The following is a 20,910-nucleotide window of genomic DNA, read 5'->3' as shown; positions in this document are numbered from 1 at the left end:
ATACAAGACAATTTTCTCCTCTCCTCTGTGGTAGATTGAGCAATATCTTGGGCAATTCCGGCAATTCTGGTGGATATGAAAAAAAAAATTGAAATTGATGCTTGCAGCGAGACGATATAATTTTTTTAAGAGCTTTTCTGCAGAGATATGGTGCCTTGTAATCCTTTTTTTGGCTTCGCGTGATATCATCGTGAGATGGTTTATGAAAAATTTGATCGTAAAAAGCTTCTTCGCGAGGTCGAGGCTAATTTGCAGCTGTAAATGGCTGAAATCGTAAAATGTTTATCACACGCCTTGGGGACCTTTAAAAGCATTCTGTTGACAAATAATTTTAATATGTGTTTAGACATGACTTTGACCATTCGATGAAGATGTTTTTAAATCATCTTCCAAGATTTTAATACTCCGGCGCTCTTCTTTAGCCGAATGCAAGACTATCTGGGAGAGAAGATTCTTTTGTGGATGGAAAGTTAAAAGAATTTTTGTGGTTTTTCTCAAAGACCGCAGAGATGTATATTTTTGAACGTAACTTTTGTGTAAATATAACGAAGAAACTCTCTCAGTCTTCTTTAACAAATTTACCGCTAATTGTAAGACACCACGAGAGATCTATTCATTAGATGGATTTTCCTCACAGTCTTGCTTGGCACATCGAGTTGTATCGTTAAGAGGTGTGCAGAGATGGCAGTTTGTTCTGGAGGGAAAAAAAAAGAAAAGAACTTGAGAGCTTGATAAAATCTCTTTGGGCCATTTTATTGCTGTATGATGGCCTTTTTGGCGCCTTTTAAATGTTCTTAATCCATTTCTCAATGCCTTACTGTAGGCAGGTGTTTGAAAAGCAACCACCCCCCAAAGAAAATCCTTAAGTGTTGTGCTGTGTGCAATGCCGTGAACAATGTCCACGGAAGCTCCAGCAATTCCGCGAACAGCCAATCTCTTGGCATGTAAACAATGGTGGAAAGTGTGCTTCCTCTATGGGGATCAGGACAAGTACTACCGTCAAATTTACGGGAAGGCAGCCAGTAAGAGGCTCGCAGCTGCCCGTCAGCAACTACCCCCACCAAATGCAGCTGGAAATGATCCAGATGTGATCTTCCCATGTCGCAGCCATCGGGGGATTCTTGTGACAAAAAAGAACCCAGATGTGGAGGAAACAAAACCCAGTCGCGTAACAATTCTCGATGATCCCTTCCTCCTGGGTCTAGATCCCATCCCGAATGGGAATCAATCACGCGATAGTGGAATCTCCACGGCGGAAATACAGCAGGAGTTGAAGATAAGTGAAGAGGAGCTGAAGAAGCTTCAGCTGAGTCGTAGCAGAACTGGCTATTGCCCCACAGATGGATCAGCAGGAATTGCACCAGGGAGTCCACCTGGGATTCCTCCACGACAGAGTGATCGTATCCCACCACCAGATACGTAAGTTTCCACCGCTAAAAAAAATATTCAGAAGCTTTGAGAGTTTTGGTAAAATTACCAAAAAAAAACACATTATTAGAAAAATCTTATTGGCAAAAAGACCTAAAACGATTTATTCTGAACTGAATCTTAATCTTTACCTTCTCAAAATAAATCTTTCTTGATTATTTCTCCTCAAACTCTTGTAAATTTTTCTCACACAACATTGTATGTTTCTGCATGGGGGGTGTTGTGCCCCCTTATCGCAGGGGGGTCATTCAAACAACTCTCCCATATCTACATAGTACTTTGTTGTTGTCAACCTACTGGTAAAATATTTTCATTGCTTCTCAATGTACGCGCGCGCACGTGAAAAAAAAGCTCCCAACAATAGGCTCACAATCGCGATTAGAATGCAAAAGTCGCGCGAAAAGCGTTCGAGAAAATCAAAAAGGAGCACCAAAATGGCTCCACTAACAAAAGTAGTACAGAACGTCGTGTTAAAACTGGTTTCTCCTATTTTTTTCCAACACACATTGAATAAGAAACAACACACCATTCTGCTGACCAAATGCCTTTGCAGAAAGTGTTAAGATTTGCGATTTTTTTCCACTTCTCTCTTAGAAGAACTTTTTGCTGTAAAAGTTGTGAAAATTCAGAAATTCTTTGAAAGTTAATTCTGCAAATTCTTTTTTTTTTTTTTTTTTTGGGTGGAAAATTCTTCGTGAGTTTATTCAACTTTTTGCTGTATAAATTGAACAGACTGCAATAAAATAAATCAATTACATCAAATACGTGGTTTTTTTTTTTGCTACATACTGCAATGGGGGAAAAGCCAATTTATGCATTTTTAAAGGCCACCCCCTGCAAAAAAAAGCTCTCGATGGAAAAAATTCCATGCGGGGCAGGCAGCTCCCCAGCTCATGAAACTTTCAGTGATAATTCCAATTCAATTAAAGCATCAATAATTCAAATGAAAGCGAGCTTGTTTGGCGTTTTTTTTTGCTCTTTTTTTTGGGGAGGATTTGTTTGTATTCCTCGTAGAAGGGAGGTGCAAAATGGTGGCACGGGGGGTTGGCCAAAGTGTCATTGATATTGCAATTGATTGTCTCGCGTTCATTTATTTTCACATCACATTTTGCATATAGATAATTTATCTGGTGCAATTGCTATGTAATTTCTACCACCCAACATGGTCATTTGCAGAAGGTACGCACAGGCGTAGATTGCAGGAGTAGATTGCAGGCTGTAATTAACATTCTTGCACAGAGAGAAGTGAACAAATCTCGCGCGTCTTTTGCATCTTATTTTGCGTGAAAAATGCGAAACAAACAGTCAAGATGTGGGCCTCATTGTCCCCTTGAGACCATGCAGCCTCTAAAGGGGGATGAGATGAAGGAGATGCAAAATACGGGCGAAAATGTGCCAAATCATTCCTGAGAAATGCATAAATATCCATTCATGCATGAAGATCAAGTTGATTGGATCACAGCGTAGACATCTCGAGAAATTCAAAGAGATCACCCCCAAGGTGTTTCAACTGCATGTGTTGTTTATTGTTTTAAATCATTTTAGAATCTTTAATGATTTTTCTACGATTTATTTTTAAAAGGAATGTTTCTGGTTAATTCTGGATTCTTTATTGATCAACAAAAACCTCAATTTCTTTTAATATTATCTTGGATCTAATTCTTATGGAATTCAATCTAATTTAGAATTTTTCTAGATTGGTTAACATAAAATTGAATAAATCTAAAAAATAAACTAATTTTATCTCAAAGAAATCTTCAATTAAAAGCTATTTGAAGCAAATTAAAAAGAAAAGTAAACAAATCCCAGGGGTATGTTGTCAAAGCACCTTGCACAGCTCATCGTTCTGACTCTTCGTGATTTTGAAGGGAGGCCCCCACGTTTGAGAATGCGAGACAAGTCGGTGCGCTCTTTTGCCACGGAGGGAAATATAATTAAAATTGACATAGTGGATGCATTGAAATTATATATGTATATAAAAGTTTTACTCATGTTTTTTCACCATTTGCGGAGAGAGAGCGCGCAAAACCGCAGCGCGACCAAAGAACGCGGTACATCAAGAGTAATTTGTGTATAAAATCTTCATGGATTAATGCACCATCAGTCGTTCCCTTTTCTTGTGATTTTTGCAAGTGATTCGCAAAGTCGATTTTCGATGCATTTCACGGAAACCGCGCTCAGCGGACTTTTCAATGGAAAAATTTTCCTCTTAGCTCTGTTGAAAGCCAAATTAACGCATTCCCTTCTCAAAAGGAAACAGCATCTATTTGGAAAATAAATTTTAAATTTCAATGCGAGAAACGTTTAGATCAAAAGTTCCCCCCGCATGGGAACTTTGCGGCTAGATAAATGCCACAGATATTGTCCTTTTGTTAACTTTCTTGGGTGCGATGGGTTCAAATTTGATGAGCAAAGAAGAATTTTATGTGTGATCCCAAAAATGATGGCATAAATAATGCAAAAAAGGCAGCATTAAGGCCACAATGATGATGCAATAACTTCACCCAGAGATGGCTCTCATACATAAATTCTTTTTGGGTCAACGTAGAGGCAATTTAATAAAATAAATTTTCTTTTTAATTGCCTATCTTTTGAGAAACTCTTTTTTCTTTTAAATGATTCTTTCGCACCTTCGAACTCTCAAGAGAGGTGTAAGAAAAAAAAAAGAAGACAAAGTCCACGGCAAGATGTGAAAAAAAATTTACGACAGTGATGTTCCCTTGAAGGTGAAAACCTCGCACCTGTGTTAAAATTTCAATAGAGAGCTCAAAAATGGATATTTAGTGTTTGCCAAGAAGATAAAAAAAAATTGTGGATTTATGTATTTCTATGACTGACAATGGTTGAAAAGAAGATTCGCGTCGATGAGAAGACACTTTGGCAGCATTTACTTTCAATTAATTCGTCTCGCCGTCCCCTCCCTCACGTCTTCCTGCGACCATCTTCCTTCCCATGGGGTGATTTTGAGTGATTTTTCGCAAAGAATGGAACATTTTTCTCTCAGACTCCATTAGATGGATTTGAACAATTGCTTGATGGTCAAGTTTTTATTCTTCTTACCCCCACTAAGAGTCATTTTGTTCTTGATGGAATCCCACGCGGGATGATGGAGGATGATTACAAAAAAAGAAAGAAAAAACAGATCAAATAAAAAAGAAACTTTGGTAGGATGATTGAAATTGATAGGAGAGTGTTGTAAGAGGATTATGTCCGATGGGATTCAAAAAATCAATTAGGAAGGGTGTCCTAATCCTCAGTAGGATACAAATTCAACTATATAGGTACTTTATGAGCTCCCTGGCTTTGAGGAATTGTTCTCTTTTTTTTCAAGAGGTGTTGGAATGAATAATTAAACGAATATTCGGAATAAAATGATTTTTATTCGGATCAAATTTAAAATCAGCCCCTTAAGGTTTTCTCTGTCCTCAATAAAATGAACTTAAAGGGCAATGAGGACAAGAAGGTATATTTTTTTTAAAACTCAAGACGACTTTATGTGGAGGAAAATTTTTCTTTATTACTTCACAACCAGATTTAAATTTATTGTATCATCTGCACTATCTCACAATATTATAAAAGTTTAAATGAGGGAGAAGGGAACATCCCTCGAGGGTCCAATGTGCGGTGTGCAATTTATTGAATTAATTGGTGTGAATTTCAGTGAGAGATAGAAGAGAATAAAGGTCATTTGTCAAGTATACCGACCAATTGGAAATGTTAATTGGAAGCGCCATAAAATTCACAACATTTTCTCCATTGAACCCAGATATTTCTCTCGTTTTTTTTTGTTCTTCTTCATTGCTTTACAGTGGGGTGGGGCAATTTGGGGCGCTACTGGCGCATTGGACAAATGAATGGAGATATTGGCAATCATTGTCTATCTCCGCGATCGCATGTAAATGACTCCGGACGAGGAGAAAAGCATCTAATCGCTACGAGCAAAATTAATAAACACTTCAATGCTACGGAGATTCTGAGATTACGTCAGGAACATTGTATGTAGTTCGCTGTGCAAGAGAAATTGTGCCTTCTCTCTCTCGAGCTATATAGCCTGGGTGCTGCTGCCCTCTGCCTCGCGCGTCTGTACGGCGGCCCCGGGGCCCCTTTTGCACAAGAAGCAAAAGGAATAAAAAAAGGCAGAGAGAGAGAGACGAAGCCCATGCCAGAAGAAACGATTTGTGGCAGAAAAAAAGGTGCTGTAAAATGGAATGTCTTGTTTAATCGAGAAGATGACAATATATTATCCCTCCACCATGTAAGAGCCTGACTTCCCGCATTTTTTCTCAACCTCCGCTCATATTGCTATGCGCGCCATCCACTCGAGGAGCAACATTTTAATAAGAGAGATGATTATTTGATAAAGAAGAACTCTCCACCTCAAGCTCTCCCTTTTACTTGTGCTTAAGATTTTCCAATAAAACTTCTACATGATTTTCTAGTTCATCCGAGAGAAGCTTTTTTCATTCTTGAAGATTTTTTTTGCAAAGTAAAAGAATGAAGAATATTTCATTTGAAAATCATTAGTTTATGCGATGAATGATGATCTGTGGGGTAATTAAGATTTTAGGGGAAAAAATGAATACAAAGGAGGAAGCTTTTTAGCATCAATGAATGTCAGAGTTTTCAATCATCCGTTGTTGGAGGTTTCGCATCGTTCTCGTGTGTCTTAAATGTTTGTTATTTATGAATCTTTTGAGATTTCTTAAGGGGAGATTTGTTAAGGAGAAAAAACCCATGAAGATTTGCAAAAAGAGCGTTGAAAATTGAAGAAATTTTTAATATTTACTTTGACAGATTTCCTTCAAGAAAATCTTTTATTCCTCTAATATTATATTGCCACAAAGAGCTCCACTACCTCGCTGTCCACGTGCTTTCGGAAAGCTGTGAGCTGGCGGTTAGAAGACGATTGATCCCACCTATCGCACGGGCAGAGGGATTAATTAGTACGTTTGAATGTGGATTCTTTTGCGTGTGTGTCAGAGCTTCTTAACGGCATTGCCACACTGATTAAGTTTGCATTTAATCAACAAGATTGTGCGCATACTTTAAATGCAGTTATCATGTCACTTTATTGAGATGAATTGCAATTTCATCCACATCACGATCGCGGATGGCACGAAAGGTGAAAGATTTCTCCGCGTACGCCACACACCATTTTCACCTCCTCCCGTGGTCCATTGGATCCCGTGGCTAAAGAGCAATTAGAAATCCACAAACAACCATAACTCAATATCGCACGTGAAACTATTTTCTTCTTACTTTGATGCCCCAGCAGGAGGAGAAATTGCCAGGGCTCCAATTTTCCACGGAAGAAGCGCCTCCGTGAGTCTAAGATTGGATTTTTTTTCAAATATAAATTCTAGGGCGGTGTGGAAGAAAAAAAAGAGATAAAGACTCTCTACGTCTCTCTCTCCTCAAGTCAAACCTAATTAGGTGTGTTGAGCGGCTGCTGTGGAATGCTCCCATGGGATTGAGGTGATTGAGGTGTAGCGGTGTGCGCGCCCTACGTGGTGGGAAATGGCGGGAAAGAAAGGCCAAAAAGTCGTAAAATTTACATTTGCGCACCAAACTGCATTATGTGAAAAGAAAAAAAAAAGTTGAGTAAATAGTAATAAAATGAAAAGTCATTTTTCTCTCATTTATCGTTTTAGCAGCAAATCGCCCATTTGTCCGCGATTATGCCACAATGTTGCACCTTCTCGTGGAGAGTTCTTTTTTTTTTTAACTTCTTTTCCCATGAATTTTTCATGCTCAGCCAAATAGCAAGAAAAAAAAAGTCTTGTGGAGGGAGAGTTTTCCTCACGAGATGCTCTCAATATTATGTACAATTTTTGCACTCAAAATGGTAGAAATGAAAATTTATTGGGCAGAGGCATTTAGAGAGTTAAAGAGTTATAAAGAAATTGCGAGAGAATATTTAACGTGAAACAATCATGCAATTAAAATGTTTTGGTGAAAAGGTAAAAAATTCTTTTGCAAATTATATTGTTTTTAATTCACTCATTATGAGCTTTTTCTACTTAAATTATATATTATATATTATATACATATGTATATAAAAAGTTGAAGATTTTTCTCAATTAGATAAGAATTAAAAAATCTCACGAAATTTCAAAGAAAAATGTTCTGGAAAAGAATCAAATTATTCCTGTTTTGGAAACTTATCCTATTCACCTCACCTTCCTCCAATTCTATTGATAAATTCTCCTTTATAAAATTCTTTTATTATATTCAGAATCTCTTCAACGATTTAATTTACTTATCTAACCTTTTCAGAGATCTCATAAAGATGCTTTTAAAGCCACCAGAAATATTTTTCTTCTATCACAAAATTAATTCAGACGCCATCCCTGAACAACAAAAAAAATCTTCTTTTACATGATGGGTCTTTAATTTCTCCAATAAAGACCTTGCTGTGTGAGACTCTAATAAATCGCCCACAGAAATGTAATCTCAATGGAATCGATTTATTGGTGATGAGGAGAGTTTTTGGGCATAGAGAGAGAGATTAGAAAGGCAGGTGAATGTCTAAATGCCTGCTAAACGATCAATTTCGTGCCTTTCTTCTCGCTTCATTCACTCCACACGATGACAATTGATTTTTCAATGAGAAAGAGGAAATTCTCGAGAATTTTCTCCAGATTATCTCATGAAATATTGAAACGATTGGCCTTATCTTTTTTTGCTGCGGGTTGTCCCGGATTGGGGTCTCCACAGATGTTTTAGTAGAGGTATGTTAAATACCGATTAATTGTCGCCAATAAATCACATGACAAGATCTTTGAAATTTCTCATCCAATCTTCTGGCAGGAGATCTCGTGTTCTTAACAAGTTAAATGTTGTAGTGATGTGTTGTTGTGGACTAATAATTCAGATCATCTATTTGGGAGCGAATTGATTGAATTTCCATGTAATTGAAATTACTTCCTCAAGATCAATTCTCGCGCGCGGGGTTGCCTCAAGAGTCCTCTAGAAGTCTCGCCCTGGAATGATTGATGGTGTCGATCGGGCGTTCAAATTGATTTCTAGAACGTTGTTGTGAGATCATTTTGCGCGGGATGGAAAATGTGACGCGAGGGCAGACGTTTGATCGCAAGACAAGGTGAAAATCTTGTTTCTTCTATAAACTCTGCAATAAATTCAATTTGAATCATAAATCAAAGACTCGCGAGCGCCATTCCTCTCTCTCTCTCTCTCTTCGTGCGTAATTTGAGCTTTATTGACTATATCTTGCACACCTTTAATCCATCACTACACCACCCCCTCACCACCCATCACCGCGCCATTGTCCATTGAAAATGCAGAAGAAAAAAAGCTCACCTGGTGCGCATATATACAGAAGACACTACTCATAGAATTGAAGGAAGATATTTCCCTGATCGGACTCTCCTCCTGCTGCTTCTCATCTGCATTTTGCCATTGAGGATGGCGAGAAATTCACGTACCTTCAGCAGAATATTTGCGCGCATGCAGAGAGATTGGCATCGTATAATTGAGAAATTGCGATTGTCTCATACCATCCGCAAGAGCTTGAGGCAAAATTTCAGGGACAGCAGGGCACGTAAGAATTTTTTCCCCAAAGATTAAAAAAACTTTTATTGATACTAAAGCATATTTATATGTAGTTCCTTAAAGGTCAAATGGATAAGAAGGATAAGAATATTCTTTTTCATTTGATAAGTAGTGGAAGTTTTGTGATGAAAGCAAAAATTGAAAAGAAAATCACCATTTAGTGAGAATAAAGTTCTAATTATAATTCTAATAGTTCAGAGAATAATATTTTATTGCCGTTCATTAAAAAAAAAAGAAATCATTGTTATTCATTTAATTCATAAAAATAATTCAGTTTATAATCATTTCTTTTATCCTTTTAATATATCTTAAATTATTTATAGAGAGCTTTTTATATGTATGAAAAGCTCTACTGAATTAGTTTTCTTTATACATATAAAAAGCTCTATTCTACAAAAAAAATCCAGCTCAGAAGCTCTCTTTAGATATCAAAAAGCTCTCTCAAAAACCTCTTTTAACACAAAATCTTCTTCCCAGATTTTAATGATTTTATTTTAAATTCTTCAATTTGTGATCCTAACGATTAATCATATAAGACCATTATCACCAAGCACACACACCTGGGTAGAATGGAATTTTCTCATCACACGCGTACAGACACACACAAACAAAGGTTCCGAAGGAATGCACCAAATAATCCACGCGGATATTTCTGCACGGATGCCATGTCGCGCCCAAAGAGTTGAAGGGAATTTAAATGCAAATTGCAAATTGTCGGTGGATTTGTGGTCCCCACGAGGAGGCTTCATCCCCATGCGCGTGTTATTAAAGTCTCGCGGAGCTCTATTAAGTCCTCCCTGCACGTTGCAACTTCCTCCACGTCCCACCATGCCGGGTGATCTCGTTCAATTTCCAGGAGGAAGGCAATAAGATGAGACGAGGGAGAGAGAGAGCTTCCAATATCGCTGTTGCGGATGAATTGTCGGAGGGCACCACAACGTGTAATTACGGAAAACAAGCGAAAATGACAAATATGGAATAATAAATTAGCATATCTCGAGACTCGGGGAGAGCTCATGGTGCTCACCATCTTCTTGTGTGCCAAGTGATCGCACACTGATTTCACTTGTGCTGGAGCACCAACAAATACGCGGGATAAGGGGCGGCAACGAAGAAATCCAAACCATCGCGTCTTCCACCTCATCTCCCTCCTTTTGGCTTTCATACAGACTCCGGATGGCTTTTTCTTCGAGTCCGCACCATTCTTCTGGTATAGGCACAAGAAGAGCCCTATATTGTTGTTGTCTTGTATGTTGGACGGAGGGAAAAATATGAAACAACTCTGTGTGCGCGAACTCCGCACGGCATTTGACTCCTCGCGGCGATTTCTGTCGCTCTTTTGTTGAGATGCGATTTGCAAGAACAGCAGCAACAGCAGCAGCACAACAGTTTCACTTTGCATCGACAGCAATTATTATTTATTCAGCTCTTTTACCACAGTCAATTGCACAAGTTTTACATCCCAACACACTCCTTCTCGTGACCACAACGTTGGGACGGCGGAGAGGATGGAATAATCCATTGCGGGAGCGAATACGGCGGGGATCACTCGTCTATAAAGGCTCAACGGCAAATGAGTTTGAATGGCAGGCAGAACTCTCGCCTTAGGAATGTGATTGATGAAAGCATCCACATCCATTCCCCCCGTCTGATACCTTGTATTGTTGACAAAATTAACATCATTGATATGCCCGCTGAAAGACTCTTTTGTCCCATTTGAGGTATACTTTAACAATTACCTACATGCGGTAATCCGGGGAAAGAGAGATGGGAGCTTTTGAAAATTTCTTCATGAATATTTTACATGAAGTTTCTCTTCAATTTTCTCTTGGAAATGCAGTGAAAATAATTTTCTCAATAAATCATAAATGGATTGAAAAATTCAACCATTTAGCACAATGGATAGAGTGCAAGACTTCCATGTAAAACACTCCGGTTCAACTACAGGTTAAACCATTTTTTTTTCTCAATCTATTTTACATTTTTCACCATCTGAAACTTATTTTCAAGACAATTAATCATTGGACGGAGAAGATTTTCATGAGTATGGTTTATAAAATGAAGCAAATGAGGTAGCAGCCGCCCATCTTGACTTGCATGTCGTTCATATTTTGACTGATTTTATGCGAACACGTGAAAAGAATTCGCGATAAGGTAGAAAAAACTCAAGAAGAATTTGTAAGACATGGCACGGACAGAGATCCCACATAAATGACTTGAATAGTAATTTAATAACAGACTAAAGGCCACTTCTTTTTCCCTCCTCAAAGTGACTCCCAGAGAGCTTGTTCTCCGGCAGTGAACCCACTAGAGGTGCGAAGAATTCAATTTTCTTGTCAGCTCCCCATACTCTGTGCGTTGCATAATTGCGAGAATGGACTGCAAAGTTAATTTTATTTCTTAGCGCGTTTCTTGGGAAGATTATTTTTTGCAGAATCTCTTTTAGAAGAAATCTTCCCGAAGAGAAATTTTCTTCTGAGAGATTCTTTTTTGCTACGTTGTGCAAGAAGTTCGGAGAAAAGTCTGCGGATGGCTCATTTGCCTCACTAATGATGTTGCGCAGATTTCTGAGAAGCTTGTTGAGGATTTTTGCAGTTATATGTGTTGAATGAATTACCCGCCGGGATTAGGAAGCAAAATCTCATCTTTTAAATTCACTTTTCACACCACTTAATGGTGCGGAGCAAAAGCATCGTAGTGGGGTCACCCTGTGCCGGAGGAATTATGTGTGTGAGCATACAAAATCCCAATAGATGCAGAGCTAATGCAACCAATAATGAGTTTCCTCGTTGTAAAATCCTCTCAGGAAGTCTGTGGTGTGTTGGTACCCCATCCATCCTGCACACCTCAGTGCATCAATTAAGTGCATCAGACATGGTGTTATGGGTGATGAGAGGGGTGTGCTAAAAAAAAAAGAAACGACAGACGACGTGAAAAACGAGAGATACTCTCGAATAAATCTGTGGGCAAAAAGTCTATTTGTCACATCATTTAGCTTATGTACGCTGAAGGAGACGTGCGAGTGAAAGAGCAAAACAGGTGTAAGAGTGGATTTACCTGCCAAAGAAGGTATCCACATGAAGATACAGTACATACGGGTAGTTTTGGATCATTTGCAATACTGAAAAGGAAAGAAAATAATTTATTTGGAGAAATTTTCATTTTGGGAAATGTTTGAGCAAAAATTCAGCAATAATTGCTACAAAATTGCCCCAAGGAAGTTAATGAAAAATTTTATGGCATTTGGAAAGCTTCGTTCAGTTAGTAACAAGTCGTAATTTAAAAGTATATTTCTTAATTTAAAATCTATTTAATGAATTTAACGAAAGTATAAAAAGAAAACTTTCGTTGGATTGAAAAAAAAACTTTCGTTAAGTCCTTAAAAAGGATAGTTTTAAGAAAGAAAAAGCTCTAAAGATATTTGTAGAGTCAGAGGAAGGTTTATTTAACAAATAAAATCCTTCGTTAAGTTATAAAAACTTTCGTTAAGTTTCTTAATATCTTTGATTTGCCGAGTTAAATATTTTTCTCATCTCAATTAAAATTTAAACTTCTCTTACAAACAATAAAAAAACATTTTTATAAATAAAAATTCTCTTTATCAAATAAATAAAGAGCTTATATGCTTATTCGATAAATAATTTATGATTTTTAAGAAAAATTCCTGCTCCAACCCATTTTTGGAGCAGTGTTCGGTATGTGTGTGAGCCGAAAGAGGCATCACTTCTCATCGCTGCGGAATTTTATGAACCACCTGTAGTGTGAACGACGCTAAAAGTTGTTTGCATGGACTATTTATGAAGTTTCTCTGGCTCCATCGTTGAAATAAATAAAATGTCTACAATGGGTCTCCCCAAAAAGATTCTCCCCTTTCTCTGTATGCCGAAGAAAGAAAATTTTCTGACAAAACGTGTGGATTCGTATGTAAATTAAATGTTTTCACGTGCCTGTGAGTTCTTGCACTTAAACTACTTTCCTCTCTAACCAAGAATTCTTCAACACATTCACATCGCCAAACTCCACCACCAATTTGTCATAAGAAACATACAAAATTTCTCATCAAAATGCGCTCGCTTCTCCATGCGGTTCACCTGCCTCACCTGGCACGGAGTTTTTTTCTTTTTTCTCTTACTTTGAGGAACTTTTTGAGGTGCACACACACGTGGGAAAGAAAGAAATTTAATTGACTCACAGCGAGAGGAAGAAATAAATTCAGAGAGTGGATTTTTTTCTTTGAAATGAATATCCCCTTTTTGAGTTATATTTGAAATTTATTTGACCAAGATATTCGAGACGAAGCTTTTCTTACAATTTAATTTAAAAAAAAAAAGAAATCTTAAATATGTCTCCGAAGTATCTTGAAGTCTACAAGGTCTTTTATATAGCTTCTTAAATTACGAATATTCAAATGAAGGCTCTCTTTTCCTTTTCTTCAAGCTCTTTGTGAATAAATTAATTGACATTCAGAGACAATGAGTTGACCAGCATTTTACTTTCACTACTTTGCAACTTTCATTTGTGCAAAAAAGAACTTTCCGTACGTACGGAGTTTTTTTTATGATTTATTTATGGCGTCTTGCAATTACAGGGCGCGCATTGAGCATGAAATTTTTGCATGAGATACACCATCGAGATTACGCATAGGCGGATTATCCCGCGTGCACAATTTTATGACCAATATTATAACTACAACATTAATATGCATAAATTTCACAAAACTTCATTCCATAAATACGTAACTTTTTGTGGTTGTTTAGAGGCTCATTATTATGTATTTTTTGAGATTTCTGGAGCATAAAAATATTTCTTTTTGAGATCTTTTAATAGAAATATTAATATTCTTTGTAAAAGCTCTGCGAAAGCTCTCACATCAGGACTAAAAAAATAAAAAGGAAATAAGAAATGTGAAAGCTCCCTGGTAGAAAAGCTTTATATCTTCCTGCTAATGCACCTCACATTTCACTGCAAATTAACACGGAATTTATAATCGAAGAAACGTTCTCTTTTTATGACTTGCACGCCCCCTTTAAATCCGCCTTTTTTAATAAATAAAATTTAGTAGAAGTATAAAAAAACTCCGACAAAATGCAGGAAGAATATTTCTCATTCGAATAAATTGAAGGTTTTTGCTTTCAAAACAATTTTTTCCTCATCATCCACAACATAAAATTCAAACACACATAAAAGTGAACGCACCGCGTCTTTTAAGTCTCTCTCACTACACGTTAGTTGTTCTTTTTTTTTTTGCTTAGGAGTTAGGAGATTTTGCAAACACCTGAATCACGGATGATGTCATGGAGTTTTTACCTTTTTGTTGCGGCAAACGTCTCCATTTGATTGAAAATTGCTCAATTTCCAATAAATGCCGGAGTCTTGAGAGAGAGACAGACCTTTATGGCTCTCCCAATCGCTTTATTAAGTCCGCCATGGCACGCGGGGGGACGCCCACACGCGCCTCATGAAATTTTACGAGCGCGCCCCTATTAATCCTCCATGAGCCGTGTGAATGTTGTTTGTTTTTATTCCTTATCATCTCAACGTAAATATTTTTGTGGGGACTGGCGCTATCAGGACATTCGCATGCATTTGCGATAAATCCTGGGTCATTTGCATAAATCACATTTCCATTTGTTGGGTGACTTTTTGGGTAACATTTTGCGCGAGAAAAAGGTTGGCACGAGTGCAATAAATAGCAGAATAATCAATTGATTTACATTAATCCCAATGCGCTGGGGGTGGTGCTGTGCCTGTCTCACCACCCCATTTCGGGGATGGACTTTCAAATTAAAATTTGAACTCAATGCGAAATTCCTGGAATTATTTGATGTCTCCATCCCTGCTGCACAAGTGTTGTACATATACTGCTGCATCAATGATTAATGAATGAATTCGGTGTTGGAATTCATTTCAATGCACTCACAACAGAGTTGATTAATTTGTTGGGTCAGTAGAATTCTAGATAAAAGATGAAATATTAAACTGTTATACATTTTTTTTATTTTAAAATTGAATTTTGAGGTTTTTGAGAAGAAAATAAAGAAGAAATTAAAGTTCATTTTATAATTTTGGTTACTTCATTAAGTTAGCATAGTTATTATAGCTTAAAGATAGTTTATAACACTTATAATAAACTTAAAAATTATCTTTAAGAAATCTTTAAAATAACAAAGATTGATTCAAAATTCCATCAATTTTTTTTATGATTAGCCTAATTTTTTAAATACAACAATTTTTTTATTAGAATAGTGTGTTATAAAATCTGTTATAAAATTCTACAAAAATCTTATTAATATAAAAAAGATTCTGGTCTCGCATCTGTGTTTATTCTGTGAGAATAAAAGAAGTCTTTCAATCAAAAAGCATTTTTACAAGATTCAAAACTTCTGAAAAAAAAGTGTTATATAGAAAGATGCAGAATGAATTTTTGTACTAAATGTTATGAATTTGTAAGATTTTTTTTCGTTTTCGAGATGTCGTGCTGTTTTATTTGAAAGAAAAAAAATCTTCTAAAACACTGCTGATTTTCTATATCGTTAGAACTTTAATTTTTTACAAAAGAAACTGTTATAATTCTTATAATTCTTCTCAAAAATATTTTAAAGTCTTCAAATTAGAGACTTTTTCTTTATGTTTTCTGAAATTCTTTGAGAAACATATCCTTTTTATTTAGAATTCTAAATTCTCCTTGTTTTTTGAAATAAAATTTGAGTTATAAAAACTGTTATACGTCTTCAATTTAATTACAAATTTCCTATTATATTTTTTAACTCTCTATAGACAAAGAAAATATTTCGCAAATTCTTAAATCAATTAGATGAAGAAAAATCTTTTAGAAGAAAATCTAAAATCTATAATTGAAATTATTAGTTTAGTTTCAACTCTACGTGAAATGGGGGTATTTTTGTGCATATCTGTCTGGGACCACCCACTGGGGTTGCAAATGGCAAAAATGGATGGGAGATTGGCACCCATGGAGTTGGAGAGTGCATTTATGAAATGCTCACCAGCCGAAAAGGCAGAAATCACGACAATTTATGCGATGGAATTGCAGTGTGGATGCAGCAGTAATTAATTGTGTGACACACTCACTAAATTGTTGACACACCATTGTTGGTCTCTCCGGCCAATTAGATGTGTGCCCTCCCTTTTCCACTCCACCCCCTCCAAATCCACCTGGTCAGGCACAACCAGCCACCAAACCCTCATCTGTTGGGGCAATTTGTTGTTTGTGTATATTCTTTTTCACCTGGGCACCCGTTAGTGCTGCTGCACACCACACCTCTGCTCATGCCATAAATCTCCATAATGCAGCGTATAATTCACCTCAATCGCGAGACAAATAGGCTCACACGTGAGAAAGGAGATAACAGTTGCCGTTAGCAAATGAACTAGAAAACGCTCCACCATTGAGATGTCGTTTTGTGCCACCACGAGAGAGATGCACCAGCATCACACTTCTTCTTTGGCACCAGCAGTACTCCAACAGAAAAGTACCGAAATGTATATCATGCAAATGCATTAACCCTTTCACGTCGCCTTAAACTGCGTCGCGTTGTACCCGTCTAGACGTTAGAGAGGATGCTATAGAGACGCGCGGTGTTTAAACATTTCTTCTCTTAAAACATATTCTTATCAAGATCTAAAATGGATGTTACGCAGAAATTGAACATAAGAATCAGTTCTATATAGCGAGGTGTTATGCAAAAGTGGGATTTATCTTTTTCTCTATTTCCTGCTTTTAGTAGAGAGAGAGAAAAATGAGGTTATAACTGCCGTGAGGCGTCCAGATGGAAGATAAGAGGAAATATCTATGATTAGAAGGAGTTCTATAAAGGAAAAAGTAGTTCGAAGGAATAATTTGCCTTGACTTCTTAAAGGAATTCAATTTATTAAAAAAAAAGAATAAAGCTCATAAAAATCTCCAGCTATATACCCCTCCTAAAGCTTTATGTATTTTCGAAGAAAAAAGCTTCTTTGAAGGTTAAATAGGTAATCAATTTTGAATCAAAATAATTCTCTGAATTCTTCCTCAAATGATTCTTAATTCAATTTAAATTCTAAAGAATATTGTTTTTGCGTGAAATTCTTAGCAAATTAAGCCTCCCTAATTAATCAAGAGCTAAGCTCGTGTTATAAAGTAATGAAAATGGAATGCTTTTAATCAACCTATATAGATAAGGCGGATATATTATTAATTTTACTTAATTTTGGGTTTTTTCTTGTGCCAAATGGCCATGGCGCTGGAAAATTAGAAAACACCGTAACCTCCATGACTAATTTTCTTGATAAAATCACCACTAAAAAGGTCTAAATCAATAAAATATGCTTCGCATTTATTTTACGATTTGTTTAAAATGCAAAATACTTTTTTTTCTCACATCTCTTCTAATCAATCTTCCGCCTAATGTAAGCCACAAACTCAACCCGATTCTAGATTTTAATTTCTTATAGTTCTTTTATTATCTCTTCGCGATGATCTTATAGGAAAGATACCCCATTGAGATGGTTTTTTTTTTGGCAGAAATAAATAATTTTGTCTTTTAGCGATAAAAAGAAGTTCCTGCTGTGGCACGAGAGGGTTAAGAGAAAAAGAGATGTTTTGTGACTTATGAAGATTTTTGCAAGCAATTAAAGTTGCTCTTAATCTCAACACTTCCCACCATGAAGAAATCTTCTTTTCCCACCAACATCCACAACTCAATTAATCCGGCTTTTCTCGCTCAATGGAAGTTGTTGAATTTATCTTGCAGTGTGTCGGGCAAAAATGGGTTGATTCATAGTCCCGTGAATTGAGCCATTTTGTGAAAAAAAGATTTGTCTTAACGTGAAAATTTCTTTCTTCTTTTCTTGTAGGCCCGTGAGGAGATCATTGCCAATGTCGTATCCACAGCAAGTTGCCTCCTCTTCACCGCGCGGCTTTATGCCGCCACCTGCCACGTCGCCGCTGCCACAGCATCATCATCTACCGCCGCCGTATCCACAACAGCCACCAGCACCACCACCTTTTGTCGCCTCGCCCCAGCCATCACCGTCCTCAGCGCAGAAGCTGCATCAGCTACCGCCCAAGAGTACCCCGCCGCCAGCCGTGCCAAATGCCGCCGGTGCGGCTCCCTTTCACGCACAAACCTTCCATCCGGGCTTCCATGCTGGTCATCTCGTTGGCGGCCATCAGCTTGACGTCCAAAGGCACTCGCAGTCCGACGATGACAGCGGATGCGCCCTCGAGGAGTATACTTGGGTACCTCCTGGCCTAAGGCCTGATCAGGTGAGTTCTATCAGACAATTACTTCCCCATTTTTCCTTTTATTTTCAACTCCAACCATTTCCTTTTGATCTTTCAATTATTCTTTTAAAGTTTGAGCAATTTATGCATTTTGTTGAGATAAAGAGTTAGATGGAGCCGCTGGGTGGTTTACCTGGCGTCTCCACTGCAGAATTATGCTCCCCAATTCAGCTTCTTTTTTCCCTGTTTCTTCAATTTATCTTTTAGTGAAAAATTGTGTCATAAGTTCACCCAGAATCCACCTTGTTGCAACCACAACAGGCAAAAAAATATCTCTTACTTGTGATGGATTTCCTTTCATTACCTATACATATCAATTTGCATATCATTGCGTGCTTAATAAATTCTGCACTCGTTGCTCATTATCATTATTAAATTCAAGCCAAATCCAATCATGAGGGGGCTTTTTCGCGCATCTAAACGAGAAAGAAAGTCAAGTTGGGTGTGAGGCGTCAATTACCTCGCGAGTTGTTGCGCGCGCGGGAAAAAGAAGTCTTAATGAGGAGAAACGAAAGTCAATTTGGGCATTTGGAGGCACCGACATTAGATGGGCTTCTTTTTCTTTCCCATCGCAGCATCGTCAGCATGTTAATTGCCCATGAAATTGCGCGACATTCATCCATCATCGATGACTCTATGTGAGCTGTGTGTGCAGTGCATTGATAGTGATTGGCCTTAAAAGGTTTTATTGATATGCTATCAATTCACACTTTAATGCTTCGACTTTTTTTTCTTTTCTTTCTCTATATGCGAAGGAAGAGGTTTACCTTTTGAGAAGAGGCGCAATCGAGATCACTCTTTGATCTTTTTCTTGCTTACTCATCCTCGTCTAGAGAGATTTTTTTACAAAAATTCATTTAAAAATCTCTGTGAGCTTTTATAAAAGCATTGGATGGGGGAAATTAATACATTTATATGTATTTTAATTACCTCAATTGCTTTCAATCTGATTGAATCTCATGATTTTCGCCGAAGGGCAACCCAAAATAACCTCTCGGGTGGTACAATAGCGCGAACACAGAGCTTTTGGCTTTATTCAATAATGATGGAATTCAATTTAGCGATGGATCTGCTATAGAGTTTGCAGAGGAGAAGAGATACATAACCCATCCGCCATAATATAGCGGAGTCTGCATTACATAGCAGAATTTCATTAACGTCCAAAATGGAAGTGAGAGTAAACATCATTTTGTTGGCATGCGACGCCTCCCCCCCACAGAGGTCCCAAAAGGATGCGGATTTGTAAATTCCTCTCATGGGGATATTTTATTGTATTTACTCTTGTTTTTCGCATTTGTTGAATTGTTATTGATTTGAATTGTGCGGGAATTTTGAATTTCTTTTTACTATTTTATCATTTAATTTGGTTTTATAATGAATTTTTAATAAAGATTCTTTAGACTTAAGTCTTGTCTTAAACTTAACATATTAGGGAAAAAATTTTGTCTTTTTTTATTATTTAAACTTTTCGTGCTATTCAATTTTTATGTCCCTTCAGAGAGTATTCAGAAATATACATATAGCTCATTACATTTTAATTTTAATAATTACCCGTGTGAATAGCAAATTATATAAATTTGCAAAAACTTTTAAATTAATTACGAAAACAGGCAAATTGAAAACAATCTAAAGGCATGAAAAAATCTAATCTCTCTTCTAATTTAATAAACAATAAAAGATGTCGCTTTTACATGAAGATTTTCCCACTAGATGGCAATATAGTAAATTCTTTTTCCCGCGCAATTATTTTCTTCTAATGACTATCGCCCCGGAAAACTTGTTGAGTAATCTTTGAAAAAAAAATATGCCACTGCAAACAATCTTAAATCTTCTTCCCGGGAAAGATGAGAAAAATTTTTAATTAAAATAATTGCACCAATTTCTTCTCTTCCGAGTTTTGCTTTATATATATAGGTATTTTTCCACAGAGCAGTGAGAAGAAAATGTCACAACTTTTAATTGCACACCGCGCTCTGTTTAGCTCTCAAGAGGAGCGAAGAAAAGTTGGTTGAATGTTGGGCAAAGAAGTCATTTATAAAATTTTCCTTCTTTGCATTGCGGGAAAAAGTTGCTTTTGTTAGTGTTGCAAATGCGGTGGAAGACTATAAATTTTTGGGGTGAAATGTTTAAGGAGGGAAATTCTTCTTCACACACACAGGCGGAGGTGTGGACAGGAAGAGGAAGAGGAAGACGACACTAAGGCTGGGATGGGAGATGTCATGAGTCGTCTTGTGTGACATTCTTTTATACCGCACGACGGAAGCCCCACGCAAGCAGGAAGCCACGATAGATGGGGGATTTATGCTGCTGCTAAGGGGAGCTCTTTATGGCATCGTCTCCTATATTTTCATAAAATATCTCCCCAATATATGGTGATAAAATCAACTTCATGCGGTCACTTCCTCAGCACGCCAGGCTCCCACCCTCGCACACTCTGGATGGACAGAGCACAGGGGCAAGGATGGGCGAATAATATGCACAAAAGGGGCCTTCTTCCCACACAATGAAGCCTTCGTATTTTGTTGGCGAGAAAGCCCATAATTTATGCAAATCCAATATCATATCGTAAAGTAATTAAGTTTGTGGATGGAAAGATGGGCTCATGCAAATTTTTATTGCCTCCTCTC

The 20,910-nt window shown here is 37.2% G+C and overlaps 1 protein-coding gene across 4 annotated transcripts in view; it reads left to right on the top strand.

The window, feature by feature from the left end:
- LOC129793850 (protein prickle-like) overlaps window positions 1-20,910 on the top strand; it is a 126,176-nt gene that overhangs the window by 83,272 nt on the left and 21,994 nt on the right. For 2 of the 4 annotated variants that reach the window (XM_055834300.1, XM_055834299.1), the window contains exons 2-3: window positions 824-1,419; window positions 17,854-18,265. In XM_055834300.1, coding sequence (XP_055690275.1) covers window positions 896-1,419; window positions 17,854-18,265 — 936 coding nt within the window. In that variant the 5' untranslated portion in view covers window positions 824-895. The remainder of the gene's footprint in view (window positions 1-823; window positions 1,420-17,853; window positions 18,266-20,910) is intronic. The other 2 variants (XM_055834301.1, XM_055834302.1) reach the window with 1 other exon arrangement.

This window comes from Lutzomyia longipalpis, chromosome 3, assembly GCF_024334085.1.
Source record: "Lutzomyia longipalpis isolate SR_M1_2022 chromosome 3, ASM2433408v1".
NCBI classification, from domain to species: domain Eukaryota; kingdom Metazoa; phylum Arthropoda; class Insecta; order Diptera; family Psychodidae; genus Lutzomyia; species Lutzomyia longipalpis.
The sequence above is the reverse complement of the archived record's forward strand: the minus strand, read 5'-3'. Positions and strand labels throughout refer to the sequence as shown.